Source organism: Microtus ochrogaster, assembly GCF_000317375.1.
Source record: "Microtus ochrogaster isolate Prairie Vole_2 chromosome 14 unlocalized genomic scaffold, MicOch1.0 chr14_random_1, whole genome shotgun sequence".
Lineage (NCBI taxonomy): Eukaryota > Metazoa > Chordata > Mammalia > Rodentia > Cricetidae > Microtus > Microtus ochrogaster.
In genome coordinates this window covers 25,891,123-25,909,379 of record NW_004949096.1, presented here as the reverse complement: position 1 = coordinate 25,909,379, position 18,257 = coordinate 25,891,123, and the positions used below count along the sequence as shown (strand labels likewise).

General features: G+C 39.4%; 1 protein-coding gene across 4 annotated transcripts in view; it reads left to right on the top strand.

The window, feature by feature from the left end:
* Slc12a6 (solute carrier family 12 member 6) overlaps positions 1-18,257 on the top strand; it is a 92,464-nt gene that overhangs the window by 39,562 nt on the left and 34,645 nt on the right. For 3 of the 4 annotated variants that reach the window (XM_013352636.2, XM_005364232.3, XM_005364234.3), the window contains one exon: positions 12,415-12,459. The exons of the other annotated variant lie outside the window; for it this stretch is intronic. In XM_013352636.2, the coding sequence (XP_013208090.1) occupies positions 12,415-12,459 (45 nt within the window). The remainder of the gene's footprint in view (positions 1-12,414; positions 12,460-18,257) is intronic. 4 annotated transcript variants of the gene reach the window in all.

Here is an 18,257-nt window from a genome sequence, read left to right as displayed (position 1 = left end):
GCTTTGGAGCCTGTCCTGGAACTAGCTCTGTAGACCAGGCTGGTCTCGAACTCACAGAGATCCGCCTGCCTCTGCCTCTGCCTCCCGAGTGCTAGGATTAAAGGCGTGCGCCACCATCGCCCGGCTAAAAGATTGCTTTTGAAAGGATGGCCATGTTCACAATCTCCATCAAATTCATGGAGATGGGAGGTCTTTCCATCTTCTGGTAGCGTCAGTTTCTTTTTTCAGTGTCTTCAATGTTTTCATTGTACGAATCTTTTACTTCCTTGGCTAGATTTATTCCAGGATATTTTTAAGGGCTGTTGTGGTTTCTTTGGTTTCTTTCTTGTTCTGTTTGTCATCAAACTAGTTTTTGAAGTTTACGTTCTGTATGTGTTAGCCAGACCATTGAACCCAACTTAGCTTTGGCTTCTTTATGCATTCCCTACTGATATGACAGGATTATTATGGGAACCAAAGAAAATATATGAAAACAGTTTTCAAGTGGGTGTTATTATTTAATATAAAATACTACCACTGTTTTCAGTTTCTTATGTTGAGTTTTGCTGTCTTATCATATCCAAATTCTAATAACTGCTAAGGGTAACAACCATTGCTGTTATTTCTGTTCAAAAGTTTGTTATATTTTATTCCAGAACTGCCATAATGTATATATTTATATAAGTGAATAGGCTGATTAGACATTACACAAATTGATATGGTACCTAAAGAAATAATATCACATCTCTCTGAAAGCTAACATGAATTACTTAGACAAGTCAGCAAAACTTTATTTAGATTAACAGTAAATGAGAGATCTATGACAGAGAGGGGTAATGTTATGAAGTTTTAAAAGGATACAAATATTGTTCCACTCGTGCCATCAATGAAAATTGGAAATGATAGGCATATGCCTGCCTAATAGTTATGATTCATGTAAGAATAAAATGATAGTAAATTCAATCAGCAAAGTTGAATGGCTTCTATCAAATGATTGATGAATAGTAAACATTTATAAGTTCATAGACTTGAACTGTTCGTGTACAAGCACATGCTGTAACTGGGGAGGTCAGAGGACGACCACTTCTGTGTGGATTCCGGGAATAAACTTAGGTCTTCATGCTTGGCAGCAATTACCTTAACCCACTGGGTCATCTCACCAGCCCTGTAAATAGTTTTTTACAGTCTCGGCTTTCACAGCTTCTTAACTTAAATATCAGTCCTGATAGCAATGGATGGAAATCTTATTTTTTTCAGTTTTTAAGGTTTTACCCTAAAACAGAAACTGTCCTTAAAACCATATACCAGGATTCTCCCAGTTAACCAAAGTCTTCCATTGGGCAGTTTTCAAGTTTGGTCCTTCAGCTTTTTTCCAGAAACACTAGAATAGCATTAGTAATGTCTGTGGCTGCTTTTGGGTGGCTTTCTATTTAAGCTGAATGAGCCATCATCTCTGAAGCGTGTCGTGAGCTCATACTGTCTGGTGACTGGGGAACAGGGCTGCTGAAAGACTAATGAACACAAAAAAATATTACAAGTAACAAAACTGAGCCCTTATTTTAGACTTGTGAATGCTGTGAATGAAGACCACGGTCTGTTTATCAAACTCTAAGGTGATCCTACCACTCAGGAGGTTGGTGCAGGAGGCTGTAAGGCAAGCCTGGGCTTCATAGTGATTGTGTCTCTATCCTGTCGCACCAATCCCCACTATCACCAAAGAACAACCCAAGCAAAAATCATCACCATCAGCTATTACTTTTTGAATTGTGACAAAGTGTAACATAGAATCTTAGTCCACTTTTACATTTATTTATTTTTCTTTCGGATAGACTCTCATCATGTGTAGCCCAAGCTTCTTCAGTCTTGAGATTCTTCCTCAGATTCTAGAATTATAGGCATGTAGTCTGCCACGCCCAGCTCAGTTTTTAAATGTACAGTTCAATTGTATTAAGTGTATCTTCATTTTTCTACAAAAGAGCTTAGAAATACTTGCATTGTATGAGTCATTCTACACTTTCCACTCTCCTTCCCTCCGCCCCAGTAACCATCATTCCTGTTTCTGAGTGAGTGCTTCAGAGCTTGAGACAAGTGGACTCATACAACGCTTGCCTGTTGTGTTCACGTGACGGACGTATTCCATTTAGCACGTTGTAAGATTCATCCGTTCTCTAGTTCGTGTGAACTTCGGCACAGTGGCTGCACCTTAATCTACTGTTGTCTCAGTCAGCCAATTGCGACTCTGAGGCTACAGACCTGTTTCTTTAGCAGCAGCCTGTCCACTTAGGCCACAACCTGGAGAGAATTCTAATTCCGCAGGCACCGGCCCTGTCGCTGCCACTAAAGGTAGCTTTAAATCTCCACCATTCTAATTATGAATAAGACTCAAGATTCTTCAAGATTCAAAGGCTGGGGTGAAAACCTATGAGCTCAGAGAGGCTGAGGAGCAACTGCCTAACTCTTTCTCCTTGCTGGCCTCTAGGGAAGACCTGTGCTTCCGCTTCCCCAAACCGGAAAAGGCTGCACCATTCCAAACCCCACCCTACTATTTCCTGTGACTCTGTCTCTCCCGGATGCCCTCTGAGGTTCTATAATTACTCTCTGTCAACTAGTTGTTAACTCGACCTCCTGACTGAAGGTTAATTTTATTTAACACAAACGAAAACTTGGGGCTCATAGTGTAATGGAATATTCAACAAGTTTGTATCCAAATTACCTTCTGTTTCAAGACCAAATATTTAATTGTACATATATAATACATTTAGTTTATACATTCAGCAATGGACATTTGAATTGCTTCTCATTAAATGAATTTGAATTCTTAATGTTTTTAGTAGCTGCTGTATTTTTTTTAGCTCACATTTAACAAGAGATCCATGCCTCTAACTGTTCATTGCATAGACACCCCTACCTCTCTGCCCTGGGAAATGACTGAAGACTGGCCTCTTGAGCTAGGGCACTTGCCCTTTTCCAGTCTTCTGTGGTCCTCACATCCAGCTCTGATGATGATGTGGTACTCATCATCCTCACTACTTTCTGACCTGATTCAGGGTGCCATTTTCTTTTCTTGGTTCATCATAGCCTTCTAACCAATACTTCCTATGTCTCCATACTTGTGATTCAGTCTGTTCTCAATAACAACTCTAGCATCCTGTGGCTTCTTGTCGTACTCAAAGTAACCCGGAAGTCGTGTCTGTCCTAGAAGGCCTCATGTGGGCCATGCTCTTTCTTCACTGCCTACACTCGTTTCTTCTACCACACTGTTACTCCCTGCCTATGCTGTTGATAACCTGATTTACTTTTCTTTTTGCCAGAAGATGATATCAGATCCCCTGGAACCAGAGTGATAGGCAGTTGTGAGCCTACCATTATGGATGCTAAGATCTGAACCCAGGTCCTTCGTAAGAGCAGCAAGCACCCTTAACAACTGAGACATCTCTCCAACCCTCTGTTTCTGTCCTTATTCCCTTTACAATCCAACTGCCAACCATGCATGTTGTGTGGCCTCTTAAAACCTTCCAGTTTCTCCAGATCATGTTTAGAATAAAAGTAATTTTATCATGATCTTCTTGAACTTGGGTGTAACTGCCTCCGAATTTTCTGACTTTTTTTTAACACTATGCTACTCACTACACTTAGCACATTACAAGTTCCCATAGGTAGCAAGCGCATTCCCATTTTTTGTTTTTGTTTTTGTTTTTCGTGACAGGGTTTCTCTGTGGCTTTGGAGCCTGTCCCGGAACTAGTTCTTGTAGACCAAGCTGGCCTCGAACTGACAGAAATTGACCTACCTCTGCTTCTTGAGGGCTGGGATTAAAGGCATGCGCCATCACTGCCCTGTTGCTTATTCCTATCTTATAAGGCCTTTCTGTAGCCATTCCTCTATTTCAAACAATCATTTTTAAAGATTTTATTTTTATTATTTTAATTGTGTATCTTATTGTATACACCTTGCCTAGTTAGTCACCCTTTGCTAGTCACCATCTACTACAGATAGAAGTTTCTCAGTTAAGGGCTGAGAAATGCATGGATCTATGGGTATAATCTTAAGTCATTAGGAGCTGGTTTAATACTGTGTCCATTTAACAGAATAGTAATAGTAGCTTCTGTGGTCTATGACCTGTCTAGACATGGGTTCTTGGTTCAGTAATGGTGTCAGGTGTAGGCTTCATTTTGGGGAGCTGCCTTAGAACTAGTCAGAATGGGGTTGGTTACCCCTATGATGCTCACACCACTATTTCCTGCCAGACCCATCCTTATTTTAACAGCCGGGATTCACACTGGGTTATGATTGATGATTACCTTTTCTCCCTGGTAGCATGCATGGTACCTCCTGGCACTATGAGAACTAGCCAGAGGGATGAAGTTTCTACCAGCTTGATTTTGATTTCCCCATGTTCTATGACTCAAATATGCAATATATTCAGCAATACTGTCTGACTCATCAAGTTCTGGAGGGTAACCAAAATCAGAGTAAATAGCCTATACTGTTGGGGGCTCTATGGCACTCCACTAGTCAGAAACTCCAAAGGAAGAAACTCATTCCTGAGACTGGGCTTTTATTTGTTAGTGGCATTGTTGTCCAGTTACAGGGTGTCTCCATTTTTAACTCATTTTATATATGTGTCTAGATATATTTTAGAAGGTTTCTACTGTAGTAGGTTTCCATATGACTTTTTTTGAAAGGTCTTTAATGTTATGTATCCCTTCCCTACTCCTTCTTCTAACCTCCTCTCTCCTGTCCTCTACTACAATTCCCTTTTGCCCCCTGTGCCAGGTCTTACCTTAATGGTTACATCCTCAGAAAGGCTTGCCCAGTTAATTCAGCATAGCCTCTCTAGTTACCCTTCTTTTTTTTTAATATTTTTATGGTTTATTTAATTTTATTTTATGTGCATTGGTGTGAAGGTGTCAGATCCCCTGCAACTGGATCTTCAGACAGTTGTGAGCTGCCATGTGGGTACTGGGAATTGAACCCGGCTCCCCTGGAAGAGCAGTCAGTACTCTTAACCACTGAGCCCCTCTAGTTACCCTTCTTTACATCACACTTACACGCTAAAATTACAAACTTTCTTTTTCAGTGATGAGGATTGAACTAAAAGTATCTAAATTATTAATTTTCTTTTATTTATCTTCACATATGTGCATGAGGACAGGAACTTTTTATATTTTGGAAGGTAGGCCTTTTGCACCATTTAGGCAAGTGGCAAATTTGAAAGAGAATTTCTTACAGGAAATGAACTCTGGTGACATAAATGGTAAGAAAACAAAAATAACCTTGTTGTTGATAGGGCAAGGCTTTACTTGTCAGGGTAGATTGTTTTTTGTTTTTTTTCAAAAGGCCCTACCTTAGCTAAAAGAGGAAAGGAAGGTACAGAAGAAGAGTAAGCAGAGGTCATTGGTGTGTTTTACAGAAAGAAGCTGTCCCCAAGGCATAAAGTACAAATCAAAGCATCAGGTTCTGATGTAGATGCTTAAACAAATTGTACAGAAGCTCTAGCAAAGATGACTGCTGAAAGTGGCTACACAGTACAGACAGCACAGCCCTGCACAGGAAGAAGATGCCAACTGGGGCTCCTGTAGGACATCAGAGGATGGCTGGCCCTTCTAGGGGCTAATATACCCAATGACTAAGTTAAAACCAGTGGTCATTTGCCATTCCAAACATCTTCTAGCCCTTACAAATTATGCTAGGTGTATCCTGCTTGTACTCTGAAAATGAAACTAAAACCAGAATGGTATTGCAGTGTATTTGTTTCAGCTTAGTTTACTGAATATTTTCAGCCCACTGTTGAGACCTAACCCTAAGGGGACAAAAACAGTTTCCTTTCAAGCTAACAATTATGTTACTAATCACCTAAGAACTCTGATGGAGATGGTCAAGATTAAAATAGTTTTCATGCCTGCTTAACACAATATCCATTTTGCAGCTTATAGATCAAAGAATAACTCTTGACTTTCAAGTCTTCTTAAGAAATATATTTCTTACCATAGTAATGATTGTGCAGAGTGATTTTTCTGAGACTTCTGAGCCAGGTAAATAGAAAGCCTTTTTAGAATATTTATGGCCCATGGGGGATTAATCTATCATCACTAACAGGAGAGTTGAAAGTAGTTGGTTCCTGCCCTCATGTTTGAGGTTTGAAACCTAAGTGAGGAAGTAGCCAGTTATGGAAACAGCAAGAAAGTAAGGATTAGAAGTAGAGTCAGAGAGCATGTCTGTTTGATAAAACTTTAATGAATAATGGATTGCTTTCTTACGGGTAAGCAAGAGTGGTTTCTTGAAATAATACCCACTCATAATTTGAACACTGTAGTAGAGCAGTGGTAAGACATCTGTGTTATTGTAGCATTGATCAAAGTGGCCAAGCTCTAGAGTCAGCCTACATACCTGTCAGCAAATGAGGATAAGGAACATGTGGTATATATGACACACAATGGACACAGTGAAGAACTAGATTATACCATTTGCAGAAAATGGGTATAACTGGAGATCATCTTGTTAAGCAAAATAAGCCAGATTTAGACAAATAGTACAGTTTCTCTCCCGTATGTGGGACTGTAGCATGAATTCAGATTGGTCTTAATAACAGAAACCTGGAGTCAGATATTAGGGAGTGAAAGTTGAAAGATCAGTCATCCACTAGAGTTCTTACCTCTATAAAATCCTCAGCGAAAAGGGCTGAGCGCCTGTCTCCTCCCCTCTTATATTCTCCCTGCCTAGCCATATCACTTTCTTGCTTTGGGAGCTCCTTCCCTTCCTTCAGCCAATAGCGTTTAAGATACCAGCCCACTTGGGCAGGGTCTCTTATATTATAAATGCAGCTGTAAAGCCTGCACTCACTTTCTTGCTTCCAGCTCTCACTGACAGCTGCAGACTGACTGTTTCTTCTTCCCCGAATTCTTGTTGCCCTGCCCCTACTTCCTTCCAGGTCACCCCACCTATACTTCCTGCCTGGCTGTTGACCAATCAGCATTTATTTAAAATACAAGTGACAGGGTACAGATCATTGTCCCACAGCACTCCCCCCTTAAAAAAAAAAAACCAAGAACTCTGAATCAAATCTCCTTTGTTTAGCTTTTCTCCTGACCATTATCTATAAGAATTTGTAACTAACATTCTAAACAAAGGCAAACATCCATAATCCATTTTTTTTTGGAATGTGGGCATAGTTTTCCAGGCTACTTTCTGCTGATTGGTTGTGCTGATAATCTTATGGGGACCTGGTTGTGCTGATAATCTTATGGGGACCTAAAGAAAATTTAGAATTATGATCAAGTCCTGACTGGAGTATTCTGCGAGGCTTGATCATCTCAGGTAGCAGTCTTGAATCTGTTCTGGATGTAGAACTCAGACATCTGGGCCATTTTGCTCCTGTCAGAGATTCTTCAGGGGGTCTCCCTTGATCAAACCTGATTTTTCTTAGCCCAGAATGAATCCACAGCCTCTCAGTTCCTATGGAAACAAAAACAAAACCTCTTCTCTGAAGTAACTTATTTTTGACTTAAATTTTAAAGTCAAAGCATATATATATATATATATATGATTGATCCAGCAACATTTATAATCAAGTGTCTTTTAGCAGCTTTTGCTCCTTCCTCAGCCATCAAACAATTTAACAACACAATAACATACAGTATTCAGACTCTCTGTGTATTTTTCATCTTTATGTGGCTTATTTTTATTTTTAATTTTTGGCTTTTTGAGACAGGGTCTCTCTATGTATATTTGGCTGCCCTGAAATTCACTCTGTAGACTAAGTTGTCCTTGAGTTTGTAGAGGTACACCTGCCTGTGTCTCCCAAGTGTTGGGATTAAAGGTGTGTACCACCACACCCTATTCCTTTCTTCCTTCCTTCCTTTCTTCCTTGCTTTCTTATTTTAAGGACTTTGTCCTTTTTCTTTTCTACATATATTTTTAAACATACTGTAAACTGTTTAGAGGCTTTTTTTTGTCTGAAACTATCTTTACTATAACTCTCTTTCTGGCCACATGAGTCTTTAATTTGTTAAGCCATATGGCTAGGATTAAAGCCATGGCTTTGACGGCTGGATCCAGCCTATTCCTTAGCTTTTTTTCTGAGAGTCTAGCCTCATGGCAGAGGTACTGGCTGGAGCCATGTTTATTGCCATGACTCTATGGCGTTTCAAGGTCCCTGCCACCACCAAAAAGCATGTGGTCAGCTTTTCATCAACACCATTTAAGTGTTTCATGGCAGGACCTCTTAAAAGAGCTGCAAGGTTTTGCAGCTAAAGCTGAGTTCAGAAGCCTCTCTTAAATGAGGGCACTCGCCTCTAGCAAGCAGAGCCTACCCAAGAAAGTGCTGCAATCAAGAAACTGTGCTTAACTCTATTATTTTATGTCTAGTATTTCTTTCAAGCCCTCTTAGGCTTTATGTGGATGCAGTTGTCTACGACAGTGGTCCTTACCCTGTCACTTATATTTTAAATAAATTCTGATTGGCCAGTAGCCAGGCAGGAAGTATAGATGGGGCCACTAGGCAGGAAGTAGAGGCGGGGCAATGAGAATTTAGGGAAGAAAAAACAGTTTGCAGTTGTCAATGAGAGCTGGAAGCAAGAGAGCAAGTGCAGGCTTTACAGCTGCGTTTGTAATATAAGAGACCATGTCCAAGTGGGCTGGTATGTTAAAGGCTATTGGCTGAAGGAATGGAAGAAGCTCCCACAACACTTCTAATCTACACCTTTGTAGTGCTGGGATTAAAGGTGTGAGCTTTGTTTTTCATTTAAACTGGTTAAATTTCATATAGCCCCGTGTGGCCTTGAATTCCTGATCTTCCTGCTGGGATTAAAGATGTGTGCCACCACTGCCTGGCCTCTATGGTTAACTAGTGGTTGGCTCCACCCTCTGAACTTTAGGCAAGCTTTATTTGTTATAATACAAACAAATTATCACCACATGGGATCTAGATTTTTTTTAAGACATGAAGTAGAAAGTGGATTACAGGGGCCAGTAATTAAAGAGCCAATGGGGGGCAGGGGTGAAGGAAGAACATTGATCATAGGAGAATGTGATCAAATAAATACCACACACGTGAGAAAACATATTTTTTATAATTAATAAACACTGCTGAAAAGATTGAAAAATAAGGCATTCACGGCGTTTGAGAGGATTGACTCCAATTTGGAAAGTTCTACCATTTTAATGCTATCAAATAATCACCAACTGTGGTAGCATGCTCATATTAGCAGCACTTTGGAGTCTGAGAATGAGGAAGTATTCTGAGTTTGAGACCTCTGTTGGCTACCAAGTGAGACTTTGTTTCCCCCAAACAAAACAACAGCCGAGCTGTCAAAAAGCATCACATGCTCCTGAGACTTTTTGTGAAGGATCAATCAGCACAGATTCCTTGTGTCTTGCTGTTGACAGCTGCCATCACCCTCCACCCTGCCTATGGCACCCTGATAAATGGCAACCATTAACACTAGGCAAGATCTTCCACCAGGGAGAGATTGTAGCTTCTGAAAGGCTCAGATGATCATTAGCGTTCTTTAGCAATAGAGTATTCTGTAATTCAAGTGTGTATATTGTTTAAGGAAGAATATAATGCAACTGCACATTTCATAGAAACTACAGTGTGTTATAAACACAGGTTTCGTAGATACTAGGAAACCAAAAGTAAAAATTATATGACGTACTTTATTGCTGTGGTCTGGAACCAGCTTATAACTGGTAGTAAAGAAATTCTTGACAGAAAATTAGAAAATAGTTATTGCATGGTAATAATAAAGTAGTAAGGCTCCTCAGAAGGAAAAAAAACTGTAGAAATGAGCACTGGCTCATGGACATTTTTCTCTCTGCTGTTAACGGTGCATGACAGATTAAATTCTCATCTTTAAAGATTTCTTTTTATATATTTTTATGTAATATATTTTGATCATATTATTCTGTCTCCCAAGTCCTCCCAGATCCTCTGTACTTATTTATGTTTTTCTCCCTCCTCTCCATCCCTTCTTCTCTCTCTCTCTCTCAAAAAAAAAAAAAAAACCCAAAAGACAAAACATGAAAAACCAAAGACCACATGTGTATGCACAGACACACAAAAAAAACATGGAGTCTGGTTGGTGTTTGTGGGCTACTGCTGAGCATGAGGCCTGCCCAAGGGTTTGGTTGCTCTACCTACCCAGTGTCACTCCATTGGAGAACATTGATTTTTCCTCTCCCAGCATGTGTCAGTTGCAGGTCCCACCTCCCCTTCTCATTGCTGGAATTCTGTCTGGTGAAATTTGTACAGGTCTTGTGCATGTTTTATTTAGATGAGAAGATCCATTTTTTAAAAATATTTATTTATTTATTATATATACAATATTCTTTCTGCGTGTATGCCTGCAGGCCAGAAGGGGCACCAGACTCCATTACATATGGTTGTGAGCCACCATGTGGTTGCTGGGAATTGAACTCAGGACCTTTGGAAGAGCAGGCAATGCTCTTAACCTCTGAGCCATCTCTCCAGCCCCAAGAAAATCCATTTTTGAAACACTAGAGATTGTTTTGCTGATGGGTTGGCCCATTTGTCATTGAACTGGCAAGCCTGAAATTTCTCTTTTCCAAAATCAAATTAAGGAAGAAAATTCTCTGAAAATGTAGCTAAAATAAAAATGACCATTTAGCATTTAAAACTTTAGTTGTGGAAATAAGGTGCCTACTTTGTCTTCCTTGATGACAGTGTATAGGGATATTGTAGTGTAGAGGAGATCCCAAAACTCCATGGAGATGTTTGTTATTATTGCTTACGGTAGTACTCGAGAGCCAACCCACTCTCTACCACTAGCTATGTCCCTACCCCTGGGATCTTTACTTTAAAGTGTTATATTTAATTATATATGGCATGCTTATGAAGCTTGGAGAATATTATTTGAATTTTGTGTAAAAATATTAATAATGTGATATTTTTAAAATGTGATTCTTTTTTTTAATATTTATTTATTTATTTATCTATTATGTATACAATATTCTGTCTGTATGCCTGAAGGCCAGAAGAGGGCGCCAAACCTCTTTACAGATGGTTGTGAGCCACCATGTGGTTGCTGGGAATTGAACTCAGGACCTTTGGAAGAGCAGGCAATGCTCTTAACCACTGAGCCATCTCTCCAGCCCCCTAAAATGTGATTCTTATGGCCAAAAAAACCCCCACTGAACTTCTATAGAGCTTATTGCTGACACAATAATTCGAGAAAATAAATGTTCACTTAGAAATTAGTAAAATTAAAGATGTAATTTTTTTCTAATTGTTCACAGAACCATGGTCTAAATTTATTTTTATTCTTCAGATCCTTGCAAGAAACCAGATGTAATTCTCAGCATCTCAGGAGACTTCGCCTATGAGGAAAGTGGAGCTTAGGGCTGTTTCCATATTTAGCTCTTAGTGCTTTTCAAGCCCTTAAAATAAGCAAGTGGTTGATGGTTAAGTAGTGACTGTCAATCTCTCTTGCATTAGGAATCTGGCTTGTTGTCACCACTTTCAGATTATCAATGAAACAGGCTTTTATCAAAGCTAGCTTAGTCACTTCATCTTCAGTTCACAGTGGAGTATTCTGTTAGTAATGAACGCTGTGGTTATGCCTTGCCTTTGAGTTGTGGCAGAGAATGTGACTGTGTCACAGGTCCTGACAGGTTACACCTCTTTTTTATGAACTGCCATTGCCTGATCAGATGTGCATGATGATTTTTAGTTACTTTTTTTGTTTAATACATTTGCAACACAAGGTTTACCTTTTTAGTCAGTTTTGAGTGTGTATTTTCTGGCAATTGTTATCTACAGTGCTTCCCTGCCCTTACTCTTAAATTTCCAAATTTCACATCACCACAAAACAGCACCTCTGATTACTAGCAATAATATTCATTCTTCATTCAGCCATTCCCATTGGCCACTTATTTTTTTGTCTCTATAAATTTGCTTGTGACCAATATGTCATATAAATGTATGACATATAACACATATCTTTTGTGTCTGCCTTTCCCCTCATTAGCACAGTGTTTTAAAGTTTCATCTGTGTTTTAACAGAGCATGGATCAGAATCCCATTCTTGTCGTAGCCACATAATACTCCATCCCATATGGGTACCACATTTCAGGTACTCATTCATCTGCTGAAGGACAACTTGGACTGTTTTTGCCTTTGACTCTTGTGAATAATATATGTATCTGAATCCTCATTTTCAGGTATTTTGGGGGATACATGTGAGATTGTTTCATGTAGTAATTCAGTGTTTAATGTATTGAAGAATGTAATAATTATTTCACAGTAGTTCATTCTGGTTGAGTTTTTTCTTTTTTTAACCCTTTCTTTATCGTTTTGGGTTTGTTTTTTTTTAAGTTTTTGCTTAATACCTTGTTTGACTTTTGTTGTTTGAGTTTTAAATAGTTGTTTATTTTGGTCATTCATTTTTTTGTATTTTTTTCAATTGTTTGTTTTTCAGACCCGAGTCAGAACTCCATCACAGGGGAGCACAGCCAGCTGTTAGGTATAGTATTGCTCTGGGAAGTGACTCTCTTAAGTCTCCCGAGCCTGTTTTACTAACGGACTTACTTACTCCCTGATCTGTTGCTGCTTTGGATTCTTTCACTTTACTTTTCACTTCTCAAGTCTTTCTCTGTTTATTTCTAACTTGATAAGCTATAGGAAGCTGTCTTTGTAATTAGTTACTAAAACTCAGCTTCATTACATCTTAAAAAGTGATTTTACATAGTCTGTAGTTAAAAGAATCTTAGAACTTCTTTTTCTAGGATTGTATTGAAAAAAGACAGTATCTTCCACACATATGCTGTGGCAGGTTTACCCACACATACATCATGTCCACACACAGTTATTACACAGTTAGATTAAAATGGATCATCAAGTAAAGGTGCTTGCTATGCAAGCCTAGTGACCTGCGTTTGGTCCCCAGGATCCATGTACAGGGGAAGGAGAAGGAGAGCACTAACTCCACCAAGTCTCTGACCTCCACTCTTACAGTGTGGCACATGAACACACACAATAATAAATAAGATTATATAATATCTTGAACCTTACAGATAGACTTCTATTATTGTTTGTGTTGAACTACATTTTCATTGCTGGAAGCCATTCATTTGTGAGGTGTTCACCAGGTCGAGCCCTGGCCTGACAGCCTGAGGCTGAGTCCTGGGGCCCACCTGGAAGAAGGAAAGCCCTTCCTCCTTCACAGCATCTATGGCATGTGTGCACCCACACACCATCACCACACATGCAAACAGATGAATAAAATCAATAAAAATGTAATTACCAAAAGCCTTCATAGACAATATGGACTTTGATAGCCTATAAAATGGGTATTCCATTTTCTTACCTATGAAACAAGTTATAGAAGTACATCAATTTTCTCTAGGTATTGTTTATTGTAGGAAAACCTGATAAGCTCTCAGAAAACTTGCAGATTTTCTAAACATACACTTGCAGCTTGGACTCCTTCCTACAAACACTGCAGTGAGGAATCCAAGCAGCACAGAAGATCAGCATAAAGAAAGGTAGTCCTGCCAAGGTCTCGTCCCCCACCTTAACTCTGCCTCCCCAACTACTTATCTTTGACTTTTATAAATGTTCATACCACATCTGATTATTTTCTTCCTTTTTATGTCAGTGACATTGTATTATTCAGATGGCCTTTTGTCAGCTAACATTTTGTCTAGGTGTCGCATATCAGTGAGTGAAGCTCTTCCTCATTCCCGTTTAGAATGCAGTGGGATTGTGTGGTTCACCGCAATTTTACTCTGCCAGTTACTCTTCACAGGCATTGAGGTTATTTCTAAAACACTGTTAAAGAAATTATGTAGAATGGCATAGAGAGATGGCTCAGCAGTTAACAGCACTGACTGGTCTTCCAGAGGATGTGGGTTCAATTCCAGGCACCTGCATTGTAGCACATAGCCATCTATAACTGCTGTTCCAGGGAATCCCGCGCCCTCTTCAGGCCGGTGTAAGCACTGTATGTAAGCATGGGGCACATGGACACACATGTAAGCAAAACACCCATACACATACAATTTTTTAAAAAAAGAAATTACTTTGCAATAAGCATCTTGTACTTGCATCTTTTCAGTCAGCACATTTGTAGGCAAGGTTTTCTCACACTGTTTGTACATTCTCAACAAAATAAATCATCATAAATGGTCCCACTGATCTAGATATGGAGGAAGGCTTGGCTCTCAGTCACAAAACCTGACGTTATTTTTAAAATTGTATTTATTTACTTACTTATTTTATAAGAGAAGTGATGTGCATGCCATCGCTCGTGTGTGGAGGTCAGAAGACAACTTTGAGGCGTCCGTTCTCTCCTGCCTCTGTGTGTCGTGGACATTGAATTCAGGTTGTCAGGCTTGGCAGGAAATTCTTTCTTTTCCTGGTGAGCCAGCTCTCCAGCCCAAACTGATTTTATGAGTCTGTATTTTTCATATTTACTAATAGGTAGAATGCCATTTCTGGTTTGTATTCTTTAATTATGGGGGAGAATCAGAAGTTATTGTATACTAAGAGCTATGTTGTATGGTGGTGTGCGTGTCTGGGTTTACGCACTGCTGAGTTTTTAGCTGTTAGAATATACAATAGCAGCTGTGGAAAATGTGTTATTGGGAAGTCCACAGTAGGGAAAGAACTTGATATGACTTGTTTGCTTACGGAAAAGTTCCAGAGTACTGAAGAAACTGCACTCGTGTTCTTTCTCTCTAACATATTCATGTAATCCCAACATGTAGTAAACAGACGCAAGGAGATGAAGTTTACAAGGCTAGCCTGGGCTACATGAGACCTTGTTTCAATTTATTTTCCTCCCCTAAATTGTGAAATTGCCAAGATAAGCTCAGAACTCTGAACAGGAACATATATGCCTTAGAGGTGCAGAGGCCTTCACAAGTAAAATGGACGGGTAAGAATTTGTACCATTCACAAGTCAAACTGCATTGAAGCAGAGAAAGACTGTATTTTGTTAAGAAAAAAAATTCAGAGTTGCCCCACCTTTTAGGACTGGGGAAGTAATTTAGTGATACATTATTAAGTTGGCAAGCACCATACCCTGGGCTCAACCCCAGCACCTCAATAAACAAATCCCAGCACCTCAAAAAACAAACTCCCAATGCCTCCAACACACCCCCGGTGTTTCTAAGAGGCACCTGTGGGGAACACTGGCTCAATTGTCTTGCTTGCTGAATTCAGTTTATAATAACATCTTTCAGACCATTCCTGCCAAATTGGATTTAAAACAGCATCTTCCAGACCTGCTGACTGCTGCTGCCAACAGGCTTCAGTGATTTTAATGTATTTACTGTTCCCACTGACTCATCAGCTCTCTTGCAAAACTCAGGGTCAGGCTGAGGTAATGTATGGGAGGTGAAACTGCTCCTGTGATAATGAATCAAAGTCTGGACTTTACCATTTATGAACTTTTCCCTATGTGTATAACTTCCACGTTCAAAAGTTTTTGAAAGTAAGAAGGCAAACATCAGTGAGTCATGGCAGGTTTACAAATTTTATTAAACATATAAGGATTAAAAAAATTCCAGTCTTGTACAATCTCATAGGACAGAAAACCAAATAAAGACTGTTAAGTCAGTCTGAGTCATTCGTAGCCTTGATACCAAACATTTACAGTGGCAATATGAAAAAAGCATTGTCCAGCCCAAAGTATCTGTAATCTGAATTATGAAGTATTTTTATTTTAATTTAAATATAATATTTTATCACTTTTTTGAGATTATCATGTATTAATGCAAAATTTTTTTTTATATTCACCCTGTTACTCTCCTGGCCTCCTCCAGGTCCATCTGCATCCCCCAAAGTTCCTGTCTTTTTTTTTTTCTTACAACCCACTGAGTCCCATTTGTGCTGCCCATATTCTCATGGATGCTGAGCCATTCAGTGGGGTGTGACTGACCTACCAGGGTCCACACCCTTCAGAGGGATTCTTCCCTCTCCCAGAAGCATTATCTGACAGTAGCTATTCAGCAAGGGGTTGGGACTTATGAGCTCCTCCCTCTTCCTCGTTGGAATGTTGGCCAGATTGATCTTCTGCTGGTCTTCTTGCTTGTAGCATGTTTAAAGATTTATCTCCATGGGCTCCATGTTGGAATGTTTACCTACCATGCGTAAGGCCTTGGGTTCATTCCCCAAAGCCTCAAAAATAAAGAAATACTATTATGGTAGCTAAAAATACATGACAGGCTTTGTATCAAAAGTAAATACACACCCATGACCTGGTGGTTCGTACCTGTCATCCCAATACTTAGGAAGATGAGGCATACAGGACATGAGCTTGAGACTAGCCTGACCCCTACCTCAAAAATAAATAAATACAAAATTGCGTACTTACTGTATTAGTATTAAAGACATATATAATCATTTTAATATAGGTAGATGAAGCATTTGATAGGAAACATAACCGATACTAACATATTAAAAACTTATTGTTCATAACTGGAATGTTCTTGTTAGCCTACTCATTAATTGCTTAACAAAGGGGGATAATAGATAAATAATAATAATTAATAATTAATTAATTGTTTTATATTTAACATACCACTTGAGAGCCAAGTAGTAGATTAAAAAGAATGTCTCTTGTGTGGAAGTTATTGAACTAAGAAAGATTAAGAGAATGAAAATATCATTACATTTTACCCCTCGTAAGTTAGTGGACCTAGGCATTAATCATCAACAGCTGTAATACCTCAGAGAAGAAGGTAACCAGGGGCCGTAAGTGTCCCAGTGCCATCCTACAGCAGCCTTTTCTTGCCCCTAAAAACAGCAAATGTGATGTGATAAGCGTATTCTGCTGTCAACCAGTTCATAAGAATTACAGTAAACAGAATGGCACACGACAGCACATCCAAGTCATCATCAAAATCCAATCCCTAAGAAAGTCTAGGGCATACGACATAATTTCTTGAAGAGAAGAAACTGTAGCTGACGAAATATAGCGGTCAGTCATAACGTTCTCCAGTCTGACTGATGAGTCAGGCAATATAGATGAGAAGCGGAACTTAAGGCTGCAGTGGGTGGCTCAGTGTGAACTCTTGTGCATCCCTTCCAGGAAAAAGCAGAAAGACCTATCTTCAGCCTTGTCCTTCTCACTGCTTACACCTATATCCACTTATTTCTCAGAATACTTAGCGTACTTCCACTTCCAGCGTACTTGTCAGAAAGTCTCACGCTTCTCATTTCTCATTCACTTAAAAAGTGATTTTATTTTTACAGCATTGAGACAGTTCTTCCTGTTTTTGTTTGTTTGCTTTGGTTTTTGAGGTGAGGTTTCTTTGTGTATCTCTTGTTGTCCTGAAACTCACTCTGTAGAACAAGCTGGCCTCAAATTCAGAGATCTGCCTGCTTCTGCCTCCCTACTGCTGGGATTAAAGGTGTGCACCACTACACCTGGCATTTTTTCCCCCTGTTCTTGTTGATGTGGTTCAAGCAGAGATGTGTGCCAGAGGAAATTAAGTATTCTTAATGCTCCATCTCTGTCCAGATGGAGCCAGCAAAGGCCATTTGGCAAGTGCAGGATGCTAAAGGACAATTTCTATACTCTATCTTGATTCTAAAATACAGTGTAAGTGGTAATTTTCAACACTGTAGATAGAATAGAATCAAACAATAAAGATCTTTCGACATCAAGATCTTAGTTTATACACTTTTTCTGTTTACAGAGAAAAGGGAGAGAGCATAGCTTAGTGATGGTGTGCTAAAAGCCATGGTTCAGTCCCTAGCACATGCTAAAAGGAACAACAGAAGCAAGTTGTAAGGATATGGATATGTAATGAAAAGCAGAAACAAATTTTTCAGAAGGAAGAGTGGTTCTGTCAGTTTTCTCTTTAATTGCACCATGAAACAATGGCAGCTTTCTCATAGAATCCATGTTGTTTGGGTAGTAAAATGAGAGAAAAGAAACATGACAGCCGTGACACCATGCTGAAATCCGGTCACTGCCAGGGCCAGGATTGCAGCGATCTTCTTTTGGTTTTGTATAATCCACTTTTAAAGATTTTTTTTATAATTTGTATAAATGTGTGAATGTCTGCATGAGTTATGTGTACCACATGTGTGTGCCTGATGCCCATGGAGGTCAGGAGAGGGCATTCAATCCCCTGGAACTAGACAATAGTGAGCTTTTTGATGAGCGTACTGGGAACCCAAGTCAGCTCTTCCACAAGAGCATTAAGTGCTCTTAACACCAAGACAACTCTCCAGCCCAGATTCTGTATACCCAAGAGTCCTGGGATATGTGCTTGTTCTGAGTTCATGCCAAGGAAGACTTTTTTTTTT